At 21.5% G+C, this 20,033-nt stretch overlaps 13 protein-coding genes across 13 annotated transcripts in view; 9 read left to right on the plus strand and 4 right to left on the minus strand.

The window, feature by feature from the left end:
- DDB_G0284409 (hypothetical protein) overlaps positions 1-683 on the plus strand; it is a gene marked incomplete at both ends in the record, with an annotated part of 946 nt that extends 263 nt beyond the window's left edge. The window contains 2 exons of the mRNA XM_633522.1: positions 1-431; positions 512-683. The exon at positions 1-431 is cut by the window's left edge and continues 92 nt beyond it. Of these exons, the coding sequence (XP_638614.1) occupies positions 1-431; positions 512-683 (603 nt within the window). The remainder of the gene's footprint in view (positions 432-511) is intronic.
- A 47-nt stretch (positions 684-730) lies between these two features.
- dng1 (PHD zinc finger-containing protein) lies at positions 731-2,104 on the plus strand (the record flags this gene model as incomplete). The annotated part of the gene is made up of 3 exons (XM_633523.1): positions 731-773; positions 1,041-1,945; positions 2,078-2,104. The coding sequence occupies 3 exons, from the start codon at positions 731-733 to the stop codon at positions 2,102-2,104; spliced, it is 975 nt and encodes a 324-aa protein (XP_638615.1).
- Positions 2,105-2,496: 392 nt separating this feature from the next.
- Positions 2,497-3,069, plus strand: DDB_G0284413 (hypothetical protein; the record flags this gene model as incomplete). Its single annotated transcript, XM_633524.1, has 2 exons — positions 2,497-2,524; positions 2,615-3,069. The coding sequence occupies 2 exons, from the start codon at positions 2,497-2,499 to the stop codon at positions 3,067-3,069; spliced, it is 483 nt and encodes a 160-aa protein (XP_638616.1).
- Positions 3,070-3,561: 492 nt separating this feature from the next.
- Positions 3,562-5,099, plus strand: psmC3 (26S proteasome ATPase 3 subunit; the record flags this gene model as incomplete). The annotated part of the gene is made up of 3 exons (XM_633525.1): positions 3,562-3,897; positions 3,995-4,104; positions 4,280-5,099. 3 exons carry the CDS (start codon positions 3,562-3,564, stop codon positions 5,097-5,099), a joined length of 1,266 nt encoding a protein of 421 aa, XP_638617.1.
- A 577-nt stretch (positions 5,100-5,676) lies between these two features.
- On the plus strand, positions 5,677-5,799 carry DDB_G0284417 (hypothetical protein; the record flags this gene model as incomplete). The annotated part of the gene is made up of 1 exon (XM_633526.1): positions 5,677-5,799. One exon carries the CDS (start codon positions 5,677-5,679, stop codon positions 5,797-5,799), a length of 123 nt encoding a protein of 40 aa, XP_638618.1.
- An 857-nt stretch (positions 5,800-6,656) lies between these two features.
- On the plus strand, positions 6,657-9,635 carry ercc4 (DNA excision repair protein 4; the record flags this gene model as incomplete). The annotated part of the gene is made up of 2 exons (XM_633527.1): positions 6,657-7,112; positions 7,197-9,635. 2 exons carry the CDS (start codon positions 6,657-6,659, stop codon positions 9,633-9,635), a joined length of 2,895 nt encoding a protein of 964 aa, XP_638619.1.
- Positions 9,636-9,861: 226 nt separating this feature from the next.
- DDB_G0284457 (hypothetical protein) lies at positions 9,862-11,072 on the plus strand (the record flags this gene model as incomplete). Its single annotated transcript, XM_633528.1, has 2 exons — positions 9,862-10,071; positions 10,179-11,072. 2 exons carry the CDS (start codon positions 9,862-9,864, stop codon positions 11,070-11,072), a joined length of 1,104 nt encoding a protein of 367 aa, XP_638620.1.
- A 116-nt stretch (positions 11,073-11,188) lies between these two features.
- med6 (hypothetical protein) lies at positions 11,189-12,167 on the minus strand (the record flags this gene model as incomplete). Its single annotated transcript, XM_633529.1, has 3 exons — positions 11,189-11,272; positions 11,361-11,730; positions 11,818-12,167. The coding sequence occupies 3 exons, from the start codon at positions 12,165-12,167 to the stop codon at positions 11,189-11,191; spliced, it is 804 nt and encodes a 267-aa protein (XP_638621.1).
- A 216-nt stretch (positions 12,168-12,383) lies between these two features.
- On the plus strand, positions 12,384-13,982 carry DDB_G0284423 (hypothetical protein; the record flags this gene model as incomplete). The annotated part of the gene is made up of 3 exons (XM_633530.1): positions 12,384-12,706; positions 12,842-13,474; positions 13,961-13,982. The coding sequence occupies 3 exons, from the start codon at positions 12,384-12,386 to the stop codon at positions 13,980-13,982; spliced, it is 978 nt and encodes a 325-aa protein (XP_638622.1).
- A 74-nt stretch (positions 13,983-14,056) lies between these two features.
- On the plus strand, positions 14,057-14,296 carry DDB_G0284425 (hypothetical protein; the record flags this gene model as incomplete). Its single annotated transcript, XM_633531.1, has 1 exon — positions 14,057-14,296. One exon carries the CDS (start codon positions 14,057-14,059, stop codon positions 14,294-14,296), a length of 240 nt encoding a protein of 79 aa, XP_638623.1.
- Positions 14,297-14,606: 310 nt separating this feature from the next.
- On the minus strand, positions 14,607-16,030 carry DDB_G0284427 (hypothetical protein; the record flags this gene model as incomplete). The annotated part of the gene is made up of 2 exons (XM_633532.1): positions 14,607-15,665; positions 15,755-16,030. The coding sequence occupies 2 exons, from the start codon at positions 16,028-16,030 to the stop codon at positions 14,607-14,609; spliced, it is 1,335 nt and encodes a 444-aa protein (XP_638624.1).
- Positions 16,031-16,554: 524 nt separating this feature from the next.
- On the minus strand, positions 16,555-17,418 carry DDB_G0284429 (short-chain dehydrogenase/reductase family protein; the record flags this gene model as incomplete). The annotated part of the gene is made up of 1 exon (XM_633533.1): positions 16,555-17,418. The coding sequence occupies one exon, from the start codon at positions 17,416-17,418 to the stop codon at positions 16,555-16,557; it is 864 nt and encodes a 287-aa protein (XP_638625.1).
- A 1,182-nt stretch (positions 17,419-18,600) lies between these two features.
- Positions 18,601-19,350, minus strand: udpA (uridine phosphorylase; the record flags this gene model as incomplete). The annotated part of the gene is made up of 1 exon (XM_633534.1): positions 18,601-19,350. The coding sequence occupies one exon, from the start codon at positions 19,348-19,350 to the stop codon at positions 18,601-18,603; it is 750 nt and encodes a 249-aa protein (XP_638626.1).
- Between the last annotated feature and the right edge of the window lie 683 nt (positions 19,351-20,033).

Consider the following 20,033-nt stretch of genomic DNA (forward strand, 5'->3'; position numbering starts at 1 on the left):
GGATATGGACAACAACAATTAATGACAGATATTAGAAATAATGATAGATGTATTATTGATAGTGTAGAAATGGCAGATAAAATTTATCAGAGGGTAAAAAAATTTATTCCTCATACGTTTAATCAGAAATGGGAAGTTGTATCATTAAATGAGAGATTAAGATTTTTAAGATATTATGTTGGTCAAGAATTTAAAAAACATCAAGATGGTAATTATAAACGTAATAATGGTGAAACCTCTTTCATTACGTTGCAGCTTTATTTAAATAATGTGGAAGAGGGAGGTTCAACAAAATTCTTTTTAAAATCTGGCCAGAATGAAATTGAAATTATTCCAAAACCTGGAAAAGTTTTACTATTCCAACATAATATTTGGCACCAAGGTTCTCCTGTCACAAAAGGTGTAAAATATGTTATTAGAACTGATGTTATGTATGATTAAAATTTTATTTTTAATAATTTATTTTATTTGAATAGTTTAAATAAATAATTTAATTATTTAATTTAAATAGTTTAAATATAAAAATAAAAAAAATAAAAAACCTCCTACAAAATTTCACCCCCAAACATTTCAGTTTTTTTTTTTTTTTTTTTTTTTTAAATTTTTTTTTTTTTTTTTTTTTTTTTTTTTTCTTCAAAATTTTTATTTGGTTTTTTTTTTTTTTTTTAAATGAAAAATATTGAATTGTTTGAAAAAAAAAAAAAAAAAGAATAATAAAAAAAAAAAAACGATGTATCAGGGAAAAGGAACTTATTTAGAAAATTATTTGGATTGTATGTACATTTAAAACATATCAATATTTAATATTATTTTAAACTACCATAATGGTAGTATTGAACACTTTTTAACTCTTTTTTTTTTTTTTTTCACACAATTTTTTTTTTTTCAAAAACTTCCCCAACCTGCTTTTTTTTTTTTTTAATTTTATTTTTTTAATTTTATTTTTTTAATTTTATTTTTTTAATTTTATTTTTTTAATTTTATTTTTTTAATTTTTTTTTTTTTTTTTTAAAATTGGGGATAAAATGAAAATATCTTAGCAATTTCAACATTGCCATCAGAATTGGGTAGAAATTTCGCATTAATCAGAGAATTAGATTATAGAACATCAGATTTAGTTGAAAAAATAGAAAAATTAAAATCCAATTTATTGGTTACAACAAATGGAACAAGAAGAGCAGTACATGAATTAACAGATGAAAGAGCATCAAAACATATTAAATTAGAGATGAAACAAGTGATTGAATACTCTGATGAAAAGGTAGAATTATCAAATCAAACCTATGAACTCATAGATAAACATATTAGAAAATTAGATATAGATTTAAAAAAGTTTGAAACTGAATTAGAAAGTGCAGAAGAAGAGAAAAAGAAAAAGAAATCAAAACAATCACAGAATAATAGTACTGTAGAATCATCAACTACATCATCATCATCATCATCCTCCTCCTCCTCATTATCATTATCATCATCAACTAATAACACATCATCATTGAATTCAAGTAGTGGCGGTGGCGGTGGTGGAAGTGGCGGTGGCGGTGGTGGAGGAGGACATTCAAGCCACTCAACAGGTAATAAAAAAGGTAAAGCTAGAGATTCACTAACTAGTTCTTCATCAAGTGGAAACATAAATGGTATGTCGTCATCTTCATCGTCGTCATCTTCATCATCATCTTTGTCAAGTAGAAAACAAAAATCAATGGCAGCACAAGATATAGCTTCTATCACTGGAAATAATGGTGACGCAGATGTGAGAGTTTTCAATGCAAATCCAAATGATTTAGATTTAGCAATTGATCCAAATGAACCAACCTATTGCTTTTGTAATAGAGTTTCTTTTGGTGAAATGGTTGGTTGTGAAAATCCTGATTGTAAAATTGAATGGTTTCATTTTGAATGTGTTGGTTTAACTTCAACACCAAAAGGAAAATGGTATTGCCCTGACGTAAGTATTATTTTAAATATTAAATATTTCATTTATTAATTTTAGAAATATAAAAATTTAAAACTAATATCTCATTTTTTTTTTTTAAAAAAAAAAAAAAAAAAAAAAAAAAAAAAAAAAAAAAAATTAAAGTGTACAAGAATAAAAGTAAAAAAATAAATATTTGTAAATATATAAAAAAATCTTTATTTATTATTATTTTTTTTTTTATAATAATAATAAATAAAAATATTATTATAATAATATTTTTATTTAATTTTTTTTATTATTAGAATTGATCAATTATCTAAATTTGGATAAATTGGAAAAAAAAACCCTTTGGATGACTTATGGGGAAATATATATTTTTTTTTTTTGGTTTTGATAAAATTATTTCTTAATTTAGAAATTTTTAAAATCATAAAAAAAATATATTTAAAAATTTAATAAAAAAAGTATTTAAAGAGTTGATTTTTTTCTTTTTTTTTTTTTTCATAGTTTGTTTTTTTTAATAATAATAATAATAATAAAATAAATTATACAAATACAAGATTCAAAAAAGAAATAGTAAAATGAAAATTTTTAATTTTTTAGACAAAAGTAATTATTTAATTATTTTTTTATTTTTTAATTATTTTTTTTTTTTTTGAAGATTATAAAATTTATTAATTTATTTATTTATTTATTTAGGTGAAAATCAATTTAAAAATACAATTGAAAATAATACAATTGTAAAATCAATTGGATTTGATATAAATCAAATCAATGCAACAGTTAATTCAATGGTTAACAAGGGTAGTAATCATGTTTTATTGGTAAAATGGGACATTGAAGGAATTAAAATTAGATTGGATGAAAATGATCAAAAAAGAAATAGTATTGAAACTTTGAGGGCCTCTGTTACAAATTTCATTTCAACTCATTCCGGAAAAGATGTTGGTGAAAGTGGTGAATCAGTTTACTCTTTCCATTCACACAAGGATATGATGGACTGTTTGTTACGTTTGAAGCGTGAATATGGTTGGTTATGTTTCTCCGATCGTGCTGAACATGGCATTCGTCATCCAGTTGTTCATTGGGTTGGAATAATGAAAATGGAAAATAGCCATGAAATTTTTGACATGACCGATTTCAACTATTATTAAACTATGTATACTTTATAAATGGAATACATAAAATAAAAATTAAAAGTAGAATAAAGTTATGTTTTTAAATTCCTTTTATAATTTTGTTTTTTTACACTTTTACTTTTTTTTTTTTTTTTTTTTTCTCTTTTTTTCTTTTTTTTTTAATTTTTTTTTTTTAATTTTTTTTAATTTTTTTTAATTTTTATTTAATTTTTTTTATAATTTTTTTTTTTTAAATTAAAAATTTTCAACTTCACTTTTTTTTTTTTTTATTATTTTCATCACTTTTTGTTTTTTTTTTTCCCATATTATTTTTTTATTTTATTTATTTAATTTCACAACAAATTCATTCATTTTTTATTTTTTTTTCAAATTTATATATTTATATTTTCATTTTTTTTTTTTTTCATTTTTTTTTTATCTATTGTTTATTAATAAATTGTATTTGTAAATAGTTTTTTTTTTTATTTTTTTTTTATTTAAATATATAAACATAAATAAAATTAAAAAATGTCAAATAAAAGAACAACTACAAAAGATGAATCACTTCCACAGGCTGAAAAGGAAGCAGTGATTCCAGATGAAATTTTTCAAATGACAGCAGATGAAGTCAATAGAAAAGCAAAACTATTAGAAAATGAAACAAAAGTATTAAGAAGTGAACATATCTCTAAACATTTAGAAATGGATTCCATACAAAAAAGAATTAAAGAAAATAATGATAAATTACAAGTTAATACGCAATTACCACATTTAGTTGCAAATGTTGTAGAAATTATTGATATGGTTTTAGATGGTGAAACTCAACCTTCAAAATGTGTTGTAGTTAAAGCTTCAACTAGACAAGTAAGTTTTTAATTTAAAAATTATTATTATTTTTTATAAACAAAAGAATAAATAAAAAAGATAATAAATACTTATATTTTTTAACTTTTTGTAATAGACAATATTTTTAGCCTATCCAGGTATTGTAGATGTAGATAAATTAAGACCAGGTGATCTTGTTGGTATTAACAAAGATAGCTATATTATTCTTGATACTTTACCACCAGAGTATGTAATATAAATAATAATAATAATAATAATAATAATAATAATAATAATAATAATAATAATAATAATAATAATAATAATAATAATAATAATAATAATAATAATAATAATAATATTAATGATGTTTTTAAAAACTAATTTCTTTTAATTTTATTTTTTAAAATAAATAATTTAGATATGATTCACGTGTTAAAGCAATGGAAATTGATGAAAAACCAACAGAGGAATATAGTGATATTGGTGGATTAGATAAACAAATTCAAGAATTAGTTGAAGCAGTAGTGTTACCAATGACACACAAAGAGAGATTTGAATCAATTGGTATTAAACCACCAAAGGGAGTATTGATGTATGGTCCACCAGGTACTGGTAAGACATTATTGGCACGTGCATGTGCAGCACAAACAAATTCTACCTACCTCAAATTGGCAGGTCCACAATTGGTACAAATGTTTATTGGTGATGGTGCAAAACTAGTTAGAGATGCATTTGCATTGGCCAAAGAGAAAGGACCAACCATTATCTTTATTGATGAACTCGATGCTATTGGTACCAAACGTTTCGATAGTGAGGTTAGTGGTGATAGAGAGGTGCAACGTACAATGTTAGAGTTACTCAATCAATTGGATGGTTTCAGTAGTGATGCAAATATCAAAGTTATCGCCGCCACCAATCGTATTGATATCTTGGATCCTGCTCTCTTGAGATCTGGTCGTTTGGATAGAAAGATTGAATTCCCATTACCAAATGAAGAGGCTAGAGCTCATATCCTTCAAATTCACTCTCGTAAGATGAACGTTTCCGCTGATGTTAATTTCGATGAGTTGGCACGTTCCTCTGAAGATTTCAATGGCGCTCAATTAAAAGCAGTTTGTGTCGAAGCTGGTATGATTGCACTTCGTAGAGGTGGTACAGAATTAATTCATAATGATTTTGTTGAAGGTTGTGTTGAAGTTATGGCAAAGAAAAAGAAAACTTTAGAATACTATGCTTAAAAAAAAAAAAAAAATAATAATAAAAAATAAAAATTATAACAATAGTAATAAAACCTTTTAAATAATAATAATAATAAATTTTAAATAAATAAATAAAAAATAAAATAAATGTATTAAAGTTAAATTTCTATGTATTTTTTTTTTTATTTTTTTTTTTAAAAATCTATTTTTTAAAAAATTATATATTCCCTGTTTTTCAAAATAAAAAAACAATCAATAATTAAATTGTAAAAATAAACTTTTTTTGATTTAAAAAAAAAAAAGAATGATGATAGGATCCATATCAACCAATCTTTTTGAAAATGCACCATTTAAATAAAATTTATGTTTTTTTTTTTTTTTTTTTTTTTTTTTTTTTTTTTTTTCATTTTTGGCAATTAATTGTTTTTAATATTAATCTAGTATAGATACAGAATCAAATCAATACCCAATCAGGGCGGAACCATTCCAAATAATGAGCTGTCAGGTTCAACACCAAAGATTATTTTTTGTTGGATAGTCAATATTCAAATATCGTTTATCTTGTCTCAGCAGAATTGGATATCCGATATTGCCCTAATCTTTTTAATGATAAAAAATGGTCATAATTTGTATTCTATATATTGACAACATATTATTAGAGAGATTGGTTAAATATACCTCAATCGTGTTCAAATACAACCATAGAAATGGTTTTGTCACTTGTGATTTCACTACTTAAAAACTAAATGTTGTTGGATATAAATTTTATTTGACTGCTTAATCAAATTTAAAATAAAAATAAAAATAAAATAAACGTTTTTGAATCCACTTTAGAATTATCTTTTTTATTCTTTTTTATTTTCAATATTATTTATCTTTTTTATTTTATTTTGTTTTATTTTATTTTCTTTTTTCTTTTTTACATTTCTTTAATCTATTTTAATTAATTGGCAAAGATGTTGCTATGGGAAAAAATTATTGAGGCTGCCAAATTGTTTTTTTTATGACAACCAAATTTGTATGGGAAAAATTCGGCAGACCTTCTTTTTTACGCTATCATGATTTTTTATTGGTAATAAAAAAATTTGTATGGGAAAAAATTATTGAGGCTGCCGAATTTCCAATTTTTTTTTATTTTTTTTTTTTTAATTTTCATTCCATTTTTATTTTTAGTTTTATTTTTTTTAATTACAAATTTGAATTTTAATTTTTAAATAATTATGGCACATCAAAAAAAAAAAAAATTAATTCTCAACCATGGTACAACAAAATAAAAAATTAAAGTCTCAACAAAACAATTTTAAAATAATAACTTTTTTATAAAAAAAAAAAAAAAAAAAAAAAAAAAAAAAAAAAAACCAAATTTAAAACATTCATATTTTTATATTTTTTAGGGCTACATTATTTATTTATTAATTAATCTATACTAAATTCTTAATAAAAATAAATAAAATTTAATAATTCTTATAAATAAAATAAAATAAAAAAAAATAAAATAAAAATGAAAATAATATTTTTTTTTTTTTTTTTTTTTTTTTTTTTTTTTTTTTTTATTATTTTTTTTTATTTTTATTTTTTTCACAAAATAAATAACTAATGTCATTAGAATTTTATAAACAAATATTTGAAGATTGTTTAAATGATGATGGATTAGTTGTAATGGGTAGTGGATTAGGAATCCATAATATAATATTAGGATTTTTAAAGTTTTATTCAGATACAGATGATTTGGTATTGTTTTTAGATTGTCAATCCAATGAATCACTTCAAAATTCATACCTCTTTTATCATGAACGTTTATTAAATTTTGGTATCAAATATTCAAATTTACCAACAATGGTAAATGTAGAAACTGTTTCAAGTTCAACAAAAACAAATATGTATTCAAAAGGTGGTGTTTATTTTGGTGCCTCTTCAATATTTGTTTTAGATTATCTTACAAAAAGAATGCCTTGTAATTTAGTTTCTGGTATTATCATTCAAAATGCTCATCGTATAACTGATACTTCAATAGAATATTTATTAATTAAATTATTTAGACAAAATAATAAAGTAAATATTAAAAAAAAAAAAAAAAAAAAAAAAAAAAAAAATATGTTATTAATTTTAAAATAAAAAAAAAAAAAAAAAAAAAAGAAAGGATTTATTAAAGCATTTACAACAGAACCAAGTTTATTAGTTGATGAAATTGGTAAATTACAAAGAACTATGAAGTATTTACATTTAAAGAAATTATTTTTATGGCCAAGATTTCATCAACATATATCATTGATTTTAGATAAACATCCACCAGATTTAGTTGAATTATCAATTGGTATGACAAATTCAATGAAAAGAATCGAAGAATCATTACATTTAAATACACAACGTTGTATATCATCATTGATTGCAATTAATAAATTACCAAGATTAAATGGTGGAAATGGTGGCAATGACTCAGATTCATTTGAACAGATTTTAAAACAACAATTAAAACCAATGTGGTCAAAATTAAATTTACATTCAAAACAATTAGTATCAAGTATAAAACTATTGAATCAATTAAAGAATAATCTATTAGTTTATGATTGTGTTACATTTTATAGTTTATTACTTTATATTCAAGCATCTTCAGATTCATTAAAGGAAGGTTTACATACAAATTCAAACTATGTTGATGAAGTTCAACCTTGGTTAGAATCAAAAGAAGCTCAAAATTTATTTTCTGCTTCTCAAGAAAGAGTTTATAGATTTAAAAAATTAAATAGTTTAAAAAGTCCACCAAAAAAATTAAAAACTATAAATAATGATAGTAGTAGCAGTAGTAGTAGTAGTAATCTTGAAAAAATATTAACATTAGAAGATAACCCAAAATGGAATGTGCTATATCAAATATTACAAGAAATTGAGGAGGATAAAGAAAAACAAGGTACAATTTTAATATTTGTAAAAGATGAAACAACAGTTAATCAACTTAGTACATATTTGGATTATGGTGGTTATAGTTTTTTATTAGGAAAATATGAAAAATTATGTAGTAATCAACAATATTTAGATGAACTTAGAAAAAAAAAAGAAGAAAATAATAATAATAATAATAGTAATAATAATAATAACAATAATAATAACAATAATAATAATAATAGTGTTAAATCTTTATCATCTAATGATAATGGTGGTTATTCAAGATATCGTAGAACAAAGAATTTTAAAGATAATAGAAAACAACAAATTATTGAAACATCTAAAAAGAAAAAAGGTAAAGGTGGTACAAATGATCAAAATTTATTTAATATGGGTATACAATTAGTTGATGGTCATAATAAATTAAATATACCAAATCCTAAATTTATAAATCAAGATGGAAGTGGTGGTGGTGGTGATAATGGTGATGAAAATAATAATAACAATAATAATTTAAATATTAATGATGGATTAACAATTGCATCAATGAATGAAGAAATTAATGGATTAAATGATTTTTATGAATTATTATCACCACCTTATATTGTAATACATCCAATTAGTAAATCGTTAACGATTTTAGATGAAATTAGACCAACTTTTATAATTGTTTATGATCCAGATATTTCAATCACTAGACAAATCGAAGTTTATAAAGCAGAGAATCCAGGCACACCAGTTAGATTATATTTTATGACATATTCAGATTCATCGGAAGAGTATCAATATATTTCAAAATTACAAAGAGAGAAATCTTCATTTGAAAAATTAATTAGAGAGAAAACAAATTTAATCATTGATACTGAACAAGAAGGTAAGATTCAATTGGTTGATAATAGTAAGTTAGAGTTATTGGATGATATGAAATCAACACGTAATTCAAGATTGGGTGGTTTAATGAAAAACTTTGATTCAATACAACAACAACAACAACAACAACAACAAAAAAAGACTATAATTATTGATAGTCATGAATTTAAATCAAGTTTACCTGTGGTTTTACATAATAATGGTTATGAAATTATACCATTACGTTTGGAAGTTGGCGATTTCGTTTTATCACCAATACATTGTATAGAAAGAAAATCAGTTTCAGATTTAATTGGTTCATTCAATTCTGGTCGTTTATTCACCCAAATCGAAGCAATGAATCGTATCTATAAAAATCCAATACTATTAATTGAATTTGATCCAAATCAACCATTTTATTTAGTTGCACCAGATGAATTACAAAAGGATTATTTATCACCTTTTTCACTACCAAGTAAATTGGTATTCCTTACTAAAACATTTCCAAGATTACGTGTTATTTGGTCAAGAAGTTATTATTGTACAACTAAAATTTATGATCAAATTAAAGATGGTTATCCTGAACCTGATCCTTCAATGGTAAATGTAATACCAGAGGTTAACGATGATCAGAATTATAATTTCAATGCTCAAGATGTACTTCGTACAATGCCTGGTGTAAATGATAAAAACATTAATTTAATTATGGATAATGTTGATGATCTTTATCATCTTTCAAAATTATCATTATCAGAATTTTCAACAATTATGAATGATTCAGTAAATAATAATAAGAATGCAACATTGTTATTTAATTTCTTTAATAATCAATTAAATCAATAATAATAATTAAAAATATATATATATTTTTTTTTTTTTTTTTTTCTATCTAAAAATAATAATCCAAAAATAATTTTTGTTTTATTTTAAATTTCCCAAAAAAAAAAAAATATTTTGCACAATAAAAATAAAATTTCTTTTTTAACTTTTCATTTTTTCATTTTATTTTTTTTTTTTTTTTTTCTTTTATAAAATAAAAATATAAACCATATACAATTACATTTAGAGAATGTCATTTAATGAAATTACATTTAATGACTTATCAAATACAATTTATAATGTTTTAAATAAATATAAAAATGAATTAGAAAATAGTGATTCAACCAAAAACAATAGTGATGAAGTTGGTTTAATTTTATCAAATAAAAATACTTTAATGAAATTATTAGAAGAGGATGATATAAATGAAAATGATACTTTTTTTATTGAGGACCCAAGTGTATGTATTTCATTTTATTTTTTTTTAATGCATTCATTCCTTTACTACCATTATTTATACTAACAACAATAATACACATCGTCATTATTGTATTACAATATTTAAAGTGTAAAGATATATTTAACTATAAAAATGCATCTTTTTTTTATGAACAATTAAAAAGTGGTAATTTTTATTATCCACCTAAACCTCATCATAAACATATATCATTAGTATTAATGGCATGGGCTTCAATTTCTAAATTCCCAATTCAATTCAATCCACTATATGGTTTACGTGAAGTTGTTAAAAGTGAACAAGAAAAAGATAATATTACATTTATAAAAAATGATAATAATAATAATAGTAATAATAATAATGTAGAACAAAAAGAACAAGAACAAGAACAAGAACAAAAAGAACAAGAAAAAGAAGAAGAAAAAGAAGATACTCAAAAAGTTGAAATGAAATATTTTGAAAATTTGAATGAAAAAGTTGTATTATTTTTAAATGAAAATTGGAACAATAACGAAAAGATTATGGAAAATGAAGAAAAAAAGAATCAATTTATATTTGAATTTTTTAAAAATCTTTCAAATAGAAATTTATTAACAATGTTTGGTATTAGAAAAACCAAATTATCATTGGATACAATATTATTACCAGGACCAATTCAATTAATAAAGAGTAGTAATTTATTACATTCACCACCACCTGCAACTAGTAAATTAACAGTATCATCAAGAGCATTATCAAAACATGGTATTCGTTCAAAAGATTCTTTTTGGGGATCTGATAAAGGTCCTGAATTGGTAAAGAATAAACGTTCAGAGGCTGTTTTAATTAAAATTCTAAAAGAACCAACTTGGATCAACATTCATTTATTACCTCATGATATTAAAATATTAGAAATTAGAAATCAACAAGGTTATGGTTTAAGATGGACTGCTGATGGATGTTTTTTTAGGGGTTTCTTAGAACCTCAAATGGAAGGTGGTCATGAAATTGGTTGGAGACATTAATCAATTTATACTACAACTACAATCCTTTTTTTTTTTAAAAAAAAAAATATACAATTTTATTTACATTGACTACATTATCGCAATCATTAATATTATTATTATTATTATTATAAATATTATGGTTGTGATGGTTGTTGTTGAGGAGTGATACCACCACCCATCTGTTGTGGATTTTCAACAGGTCTATTAATTGCTGGAAACTGTAATAATAAAAATAAATTATAAAATATATTAATATAATTTTGTAAAACATTAAATAAATAAATAATAAAAATAAAATAATATTACCTTTATAAATAAAGAATTAATTAATTGATCTAATCTTTTAGTATCTTCAATTTGTTTTCTACTATATGCAGCTAATTTTGATTTCTCTTGTTGATTTGAAGGGTCTAAATTTAAAGAATAACCATTAACGATATCCCAATTAACGATTGACGAAATACTATTGAATGCTTCACTTAAATGTGATATTGATTGTGATACTCTAGATTTAAATACTACATGTAATTCTGGAGCTTGATATATATTACCATTAATAACATAATATAATGTATTTATTAATACATCTGTAGGTGATATTCTGGTTTGTTTTGCTATTAAAAAGAATGATGGTTCTACAAATTTTATTAATTCATATTCTAAACCATCCATATTTCTAAATTTAAATATATTAGTTTTGATATATTGTGGTTGTTGTTGGTTCTAAATTATTATTTAGAAAAAAAAAATGAATATTATTTACTTTAATGCTGATAAATCTAATCTTTGCATTTTTAATTGTTCATTATTACAATTCTTGTCATAGAATTGAGAATAACTAAAATATTGTAATATAGTTTGTGGATTTAAAGGATACATTTGAAGCCATAAAGGATCCCTCCACATTACTTGTGTTAAATCTGGTTCTTCCTCTAATATTCTTGGTGTTGAGGTATCACTGATCATATTCTCTAAATTACTATTATTATTACTATCTTCATTATTTTCATTATTATTATCATTATCATTATTATTATTATTATTATCATTGTTATTATTAATCATATCATCTTTGTCAAAGTTCATTGGGTCATCATTATTAAAATCTTCCATTTTTTTTTCTCTATAAATATCTGATCGATTAATGGAAATGAAAGTAAAAAAAAAAAAATTACAAAAAATAAAAAAAAATTAAAAAATGAAAAAAATGAAAAAAAGTAAACACATCCGTTGAACATTACATTTTTTTTTTTTTTTTTTTTTTTTTAATTTAATAAAATTTGTCCTATGAACATTTTGTTTTATTTATAGCTAACACTCATAAATATAATGATAATTAATAATTATTTAATAATATTTGGATATTATACTTCAATAACTTTTTGGGTTATTTCAATTTTAATTTACATTTTAAAGATATTTAATGATGATTTTGGTACTTTCACCTCTTATGGAAAATTAAAATTTGGTTTAAATAGTAAAGAAAAAAAGGAAAATAAGAACAAAATTAATGATAATGAACAAAATTCTATAACTTCAATTTTAAATTTATTCTTTTTAGATAAAGAAATAATAGATACAAAACAAGCATGGATGCTTTTTTATACAGTTTTATTAGTTTTATCAAATTTATTCTTTTTTATTTTATCGGAGTATTTATTTATTTTATTCATTCATTTATTTATTTATTTATTTATTTATTTATTTATTTATTTATTTATTTATCTATTATTTATTTATTTATTTAAAAATAATAATTTCATATTAATATTTTAATTAAATTTTAGGGAAAATGATAAAAGTACATCAACACAAATTTTATTTATTTTATTTTTCATTCAAGCTGGGAGAAGATTATATGAAACTCATTTCATTCAAAAGCATAGAAAATCAGATATGAATTTATTATTATTTATTTCAGGTTTATGTTATTATATATTTTTAACATTATCAGCATTCACTGAAACAATTTATAAAATTAATCATTCAAAATCTGAAACTATATCAATTAATATTTTCAATTTATTATTATCACTTTTATTATTTTCAATTGGTTCTTTTGAACAATTTAAATCACATGAAATTTTATCATTAATTAGAAGCAATAAAACAAATTTGTCCTCTTCCTCCACAACCAGAACCACCACCACTACTAATAAAAATAAAACTAAAAATAATATTTTAAATAATATTATGGGTTTTGAAGTTGATGATAGTAGTGATGAAGATGATAATGATAATGATAATATTCAAAATAAGAATTTTGATGATAAAATTGAATATAAAACAACACCTTCTACAAAATATGAAATACCAAACGGTAGATTATATCAATATGTATCATCACCTCATTACTTATCAGAGATTTTAATTTATTTTTCTTTTTTGATTTTAACTAATTTCAAATTGAACTCTTTAATGTAAGTTTTTTTTTTTTTTTTTCCAAATTAAAAATATTACTTTTTTTACAATTTATTTACCAACCATTAAACATTTTCTATAGATTAAACTTTATTTTCACATCTCTAAATTTAATTCATAGATCATTTCAAACTCACAAATGGTATAAATCAAAGTTTTCAAAATATCCAAAATCTAGAAAGGCTATTATTCCTTTTTTATTTTAAATAAATTAAAAAAAAAACCATATGGTGCTTGTAAAAAATACATATATGAAAGGAAATTCTTTAATTCTGTCTTATTATAATTTATTCCATTTTTTAAGATTTATTAAGTTTGGATATTCTTTTTTTTTTTTCTTTTTTTTTCATTTTATTTTATTTTTTTTTTTTTTACCATGAATTGATTTATTTTTAATATTAAAAATAAAAAATAGATCACCCAAAAATACACAAAATGATATATAAATAAAAATATTTTTTTTTTTTTTTTTTTTTTTTTTAAAGCGTCAGATTTGGTTTTTATTAAAAGTTTTTTCTTTTTTTATTTTAATTTTTTTTATTTTTTTCAAAAACAAACACACACAGAAATTAAATGTAATAATGGATAAATATAAATCAATAAATGAAAAATTAGATATAAAAATTGAAGAAGATGAAGAAAATGATATAGGTTTTAAAGAAGAAAGATATAATAGTCAACAAGAAGATGAACAATTAAAAAAAGATCTCACAATTTGTGAAAGGTTTGGTGTAGATAGTTGTCTCATTTCAAGAATTATCATTTTCGTTGTTATTTTTTCATGGATTATCTTTATATTTTACATATCATTATTTGAATAATAGAAACATCAAACAAACCATTTTAATTAAAACTAGAATAGTCAAAGTTAATAAGGAAATCAATTTCACCACCCCCCAATTAACACCTTCTATAAATTATTTAATCACTGCTATTATGTAAATAAATATAATACATAAACAAATATAAATATAAATAATAAATTATTTACCTTCAATATTTATAATATAATATCGAATAGGAATAAATAATTAATTTATAAATTATTATATTCATTTAAAAATAAATAAATAAATAAATAAATAAAATTTTACAAAGTTATATTTGTTTTTTTTTTATTTATTTTATTACTTAATCAAAAGAAATAAACTTTTTTGTTCTATTTTTTCTTTTTTTAATAACTGTAATGAAAGCTAATACAATTAGGCATATACTTGATAAAGTAACAATTGGTATGAAAAATTTTAACCATGATTTACTATTGGATTTCTTTTGAACAATATTATTATTATTGACTTGATTGGAATAAATAAAGGATTTAGAATTAATAGGTGCATTTAAAAATTCAAATTCTTCACTTTGATCAGTGCCATGATAAACAGCATAAGCACTATCAATATTTTTAGCAATCTTTTCATTGATTTTACTTTCGAGAAGAATTTCTTTTGATTTCTTTTTTAAAATGTCATAAATTGTTATTGTACCTTCTTGACTGGTGTAAAACATTAAATACCTTGTGTTTTCACTCTTTATATAAAATGTTGGTTGATAAACTCCTGAATGAATTAATGTTTTTTCTTTACTTTTTAAATCAACTGTGTAAATACCGAAATCTCCTGAAATTCTATCAGAACCAGAAATAACGAAAATATCTTGATATTGGGTAATATAAGTTGTATAGAAATATAATTCTGAATCGAATGGTATTGATTTTATATTTTTATCAGTACAATTAAATTGAATGATAAATTGATTTTGGTAATAATCTTTTACGAAACCATAATAGATATTTGTGATTTTATTATGACATGATTTAAATGATTGCACCTCTTCAATACCACCAAATACATAAATATTTTTATCAATGTAATTAATTATTTCTTTAAAATCTGGTTTCTTTTTTTTATTTTCATTTGTCCACATTTCATTTATTGGAATTGATTGTTCAAATCCAGACTCTTCAATAAATGAAATTCCAAATGGTCTAATAAATTGAGAATATTCATTTGAACTTTGGTATGTCATACCAATAACATTATATTTATATTCATTATAATAAATCATTGATGGATTTGCAATATATGAATTTTTAACATCCTTTAAATCATTATAAATATTGAATTCTTCATTCTTTTCGAAATTTAATGAAATTTTATTTTTCATTCCCCAAATTGATCCTATTGTGGTTAACTTTAAAAAGAAAAAAAAATGAAAAAAATAAAATAAAATTAATTAATATCATTGATGATTGAATTATTATTAATAAATTATATATATACCGAAAAGTTTGATTTTGCCATAATTATTTCATTTGGAATTTTATCATTTTTATTAAAATTAATTTCATTGAAATGAATAATATCTGTTGAACTTTCATTTAAAAGTATTCCAAACAATGTCCCACCATTTAAAAAATAACAAATATTTGGTTCATTGATTTGTGAGTTCTTTATAAATTTCATATCAGCAAGTTTAACTTTGCTTGAGTATGAATATCCATTTATTAATATAAATGAAAAAATTAATAATAATAAACAAATAAAAATTATTTTCATTCTAAATATACATTAGTATAATACTTCTAAATTTATATTTTAACGATAAAAATAATAATAACATAGCAATACATTATTTATTGTTTTTAAAAATAATAAAAAATAATTGGGTGTGTGGTTATTTTATTTTTTATTTCTTTTTCAAACCCACACTTCCAAATTGTTTTTTTTATTATTCAAATTTAAAAAATCATTTCAGCAAAACAAAAAATTCTAACAACATTTTGGTATGATTACCCTTTCATTAAAAAAAAGAACCACCATTTTAAGATCTCAGATTACTAAAAAATAATTAAAAAAAAAAATGGAATAAAAACAAAATAACTAAATAATTAAAATTTATTTACATAAAAAAAAAACCATTAAAATTTTCAAAGTAAATATTAAATGAAGTATTCTATATATTTTTATTTATTAAGATTTCTAAAGATTGAAACTAATATAAACTGGAAATTTTTTTTTTTTTTTTTTTTTTTTTTTATTATATTAAAAATACTTGAAAATGGTTTTTAATTTATAAAAAACTAATAATCAGTTGAAATTGATAATTCTGACCATTTTTCAGCTTCTAATAAATGAGATTCTAATTGTTTTTTTGCTGCTGTTAATGAATCTGTTCCTAAAAATAAATTATTTGGTAATTTATCAGTGGTAGATAATTTAATTAACAGATCAGCAGCTTTTTCTGGATTACCTCTTGATAATGGGGAATATTTATTAAATAATTCAATTAATGAATTTGTTTTATACTCTTCAATAAATGAGGATGGAATTTGGAAATTTGATTGTTGACCAACAACAAAACCAGTTCTAAATCCACCTGGACTTACTAAAATTACATTAACATTAAATGGTTTCAATTCTTTTTGAATTGATAATGTTATTGAATTCACAGCATGTTTAGTAGAACTGTATGCTGAATAATTTTCCATATTATCCCAACCCATTTGTGATGAAATATTAATGATGGTACCAGATCTTTGATTTCTAAAATATGGTGTAGTATGTCTAAGAAGATGTAAAACACCAAATACATTTACATCATAAATCTTTCTAAATTCTAAATCGGTCAATTCTTCAATTGAACCAACTAAACCATACCCAGCATTATTAACAAGTACATCAATTTTACCAAATTTTTCAACAGTTTTTTTAACAGCATTCTTTACAGATTCATCATTTGTTATATCGGTTTTAACAATTAATAAATTACCATTTTCAAAATTAATTTGTTTTACTTGATTTTCAATTTCTTCAGGTTTACGAGTTAATGCTGAAACTTTAAAACCATTTTTTAATAATTTTTTAACCAATTCTAAACCAATTCCACTTGATGTTCCAGTAACAATCCAAGTTTTATTGGTATTATTATTTTCAATTGATTCCATTTTTTTTTTTTTAATTTGAAATAAATATAATAATTTATTGTTTTTTTTTTTTTTTAATATTTAATTATTTGTTTTGTTTATTTGTTGATATTTAATTTAAAAAAAAAAATTTGGTTTAAATAGGGTTTTTTTTTTTTTTTTTTAATCCTTTACAACAAATCATTTTGAACATCCTTTATTTAAATAAAATCAGTCCAACTTCTGATATTTTAAAAGTGTTCGAATATTTATTAAAAATATCAGAAGATGACGATAAAATAAAAAAGAAAAAAAAAAAAATTAAATTTCTGACTTTTTTTAGACGTGGGATTTCCAATAGATTTGATAGAAAAAAAAAAAAAATTTTAAAACCTTGGACTTTATCGATTATTTGATAAAAAAAAAAAAAAAAAAAAAAAAAAAAAAATGATAATAAAATTTGGGTGTATACTTAAAAGTGAAAAACATTAAACCAAAACATATAATTCAAATAAAATTAAAAATAAAATAGATGTTTTTGAGTTTGGGCAAAAAAAAAAAAAAAAAAAAAAAAAAAAAAAATTATTTGTTTGAAAAAAAATAAAAAAATAAAAAAAATAAAAAAGAAAATTAATTATCATATTATTATTCTTTTTTTTTTTTTTATTATTATTATTATTATTATTATATTAAACAATAAACATTTCCTAAAATCAAAAAAAAAAAAATCTTTAAGATGGTTTGATGTTAAAAAAAAAAAAAAATATAAAAAAATAAAAAAAAATAAAAAATTTAAAAAATTTAAAAAAAATGATCGGTATTATATTATAATGCCGAATAATATAATACCAACCTCGACAATAATTAAATTTAAATTATTTTTAAATTATTTTTAAATTAATATAATTAAAAATAGAACAAGATATTTATGAAGTTGAAATTTCAATTTGTTATATATTAAAAATTTAATTTAACACACAAAAAATTTAAATTAATTAATGATACTTAAAAATGTTTATTTATTTTTTTAATATTATTAAAAAATTTTTTTTTTTTTTTTTTTTTTATTTGAAATATTGTTAATTGTGTTAAGCTATTATTAATGCGCTTTTTATTTATTATTATTACTTTATTATTTGTAATTTTATTTTTTATTTTTTTTTTTATTTTTTTTTTAATACTACACAAAACGCGTTTATTTCTTTTTTTTAAAATTTATATAATTTATTGTGAAGATAATCTTTTAGCGGCATCTAAAGCGACTTCTAACATCTTAAAGGTACCTTGATGAACGACATCTCTGTTTGGTTCGTATTTTTCAGAGATTTCTCTTTCAAAGATATAGTTATCAATGTTTACACAAGCACCAGCTCTAATTCCTCTGAGGGAAGCGACGATGAATAAGATGGAGGCTTCCATTTCGATGGCTAAAACCTTTGAACGAGCCCATAATTTATTGTGGTTACCTAATGGACCATCGAAAAAGTGACCAACGGTTGTGATGATACCAACACCGTATTGCTCATTTGAGAGACCATTTGATTTAGCGGATTCGATGAGAGCACCAACAACTTCGTGATCAGAGATTGCTGGATAGCCAAGTGGGACCAAACCCTCGGAAACACCATCACTTCTGACGGCACCGGTTGCAATGACAAGACTACCCTCACGATAACGTGGATCGAATGAGCCTGCTGTACCTGCACGAATGATGGTTGTAACACCTGCTTGAATTAACTCTTCGAAACAAACTGATGCACCACCACCACCAATACCATGTGACATAACTAACATTTCTGTATCTTTCCACATACCTTTATAACAATGGAATTCTCTAACTGCGCATACTAATTCAGTGACCACAAAGTGTTTCTCTGATACTAATTTGGCTCTATTTGGATCACCAACTACAACACATACTTTTGGTAATTTACCTATTGGTAATAAACAAATTGGTGTTACTTTAATTTCCATTATATTGTTATATTTATATTGGTTGGTTGATGTGTGCTTCTGTTTGTGTTTTTGTATTATTTAATATTATATATGCGTATTTTTAAAATATCTAAATTTTTTAATTATTTAGAATAATGAATTTTGAAAAAAAAAAAAAAAAAAAAAAAAAAAAAACAAACAATTGTTGCCAAACTATTCATTTTTTAAAAAAAAAAAAAATCTGAAAAAAAAAAAAAAAATAAAAAAAAATAAAAACTTTTTTTCAGTTTTTTTATTTTGAAAAAAAATTGGGTGACTCGTCTAAAATGCCTTATATTAAAAAAAAAAAAAGTGTTTAGTTAATTGTTTTTTTTTTTTTTTTTGTGGTAATTTAAAAAAAAAAGTTTAGGTGATATTTTCTTTTTCTTTTTTTTTTTTTTTTTTTTTCTTGACAAAAATATGGCTTAGTTAATTGAATAGTGGTAAAGTGGGACAAAGATAGATCTCTATCTCTATCTCTATCTCTACTTTTTAATTTAAATTCCATTTATTACAATAATTCATCACAAGCCAATACCATAATAGTATAAATTTTAAAATTTTAAATAAAAATAAAAAAAATATTGTTTTATATTTATTTATTAACTTTTTGTGGGAAACCTAAACCAAAATATTTTTTTATTTTTTTATTTTTTTGTTATTTTGAAAAAATAGTAATATAA

This window comes from Dictyostelium discoideum (assembly GCF_000004695.1).
Source record: "Dictyostelium discoideum AX4 chromosome 4 chromosome, whole genome shotgun sequence".
Lineage (NCBI taxonomy): Eukaryota > Evosea > Eumycetozoa > Dictyosteliales > Dictyosteliaceae > Dictyostelium > Dictyostelium discoideum.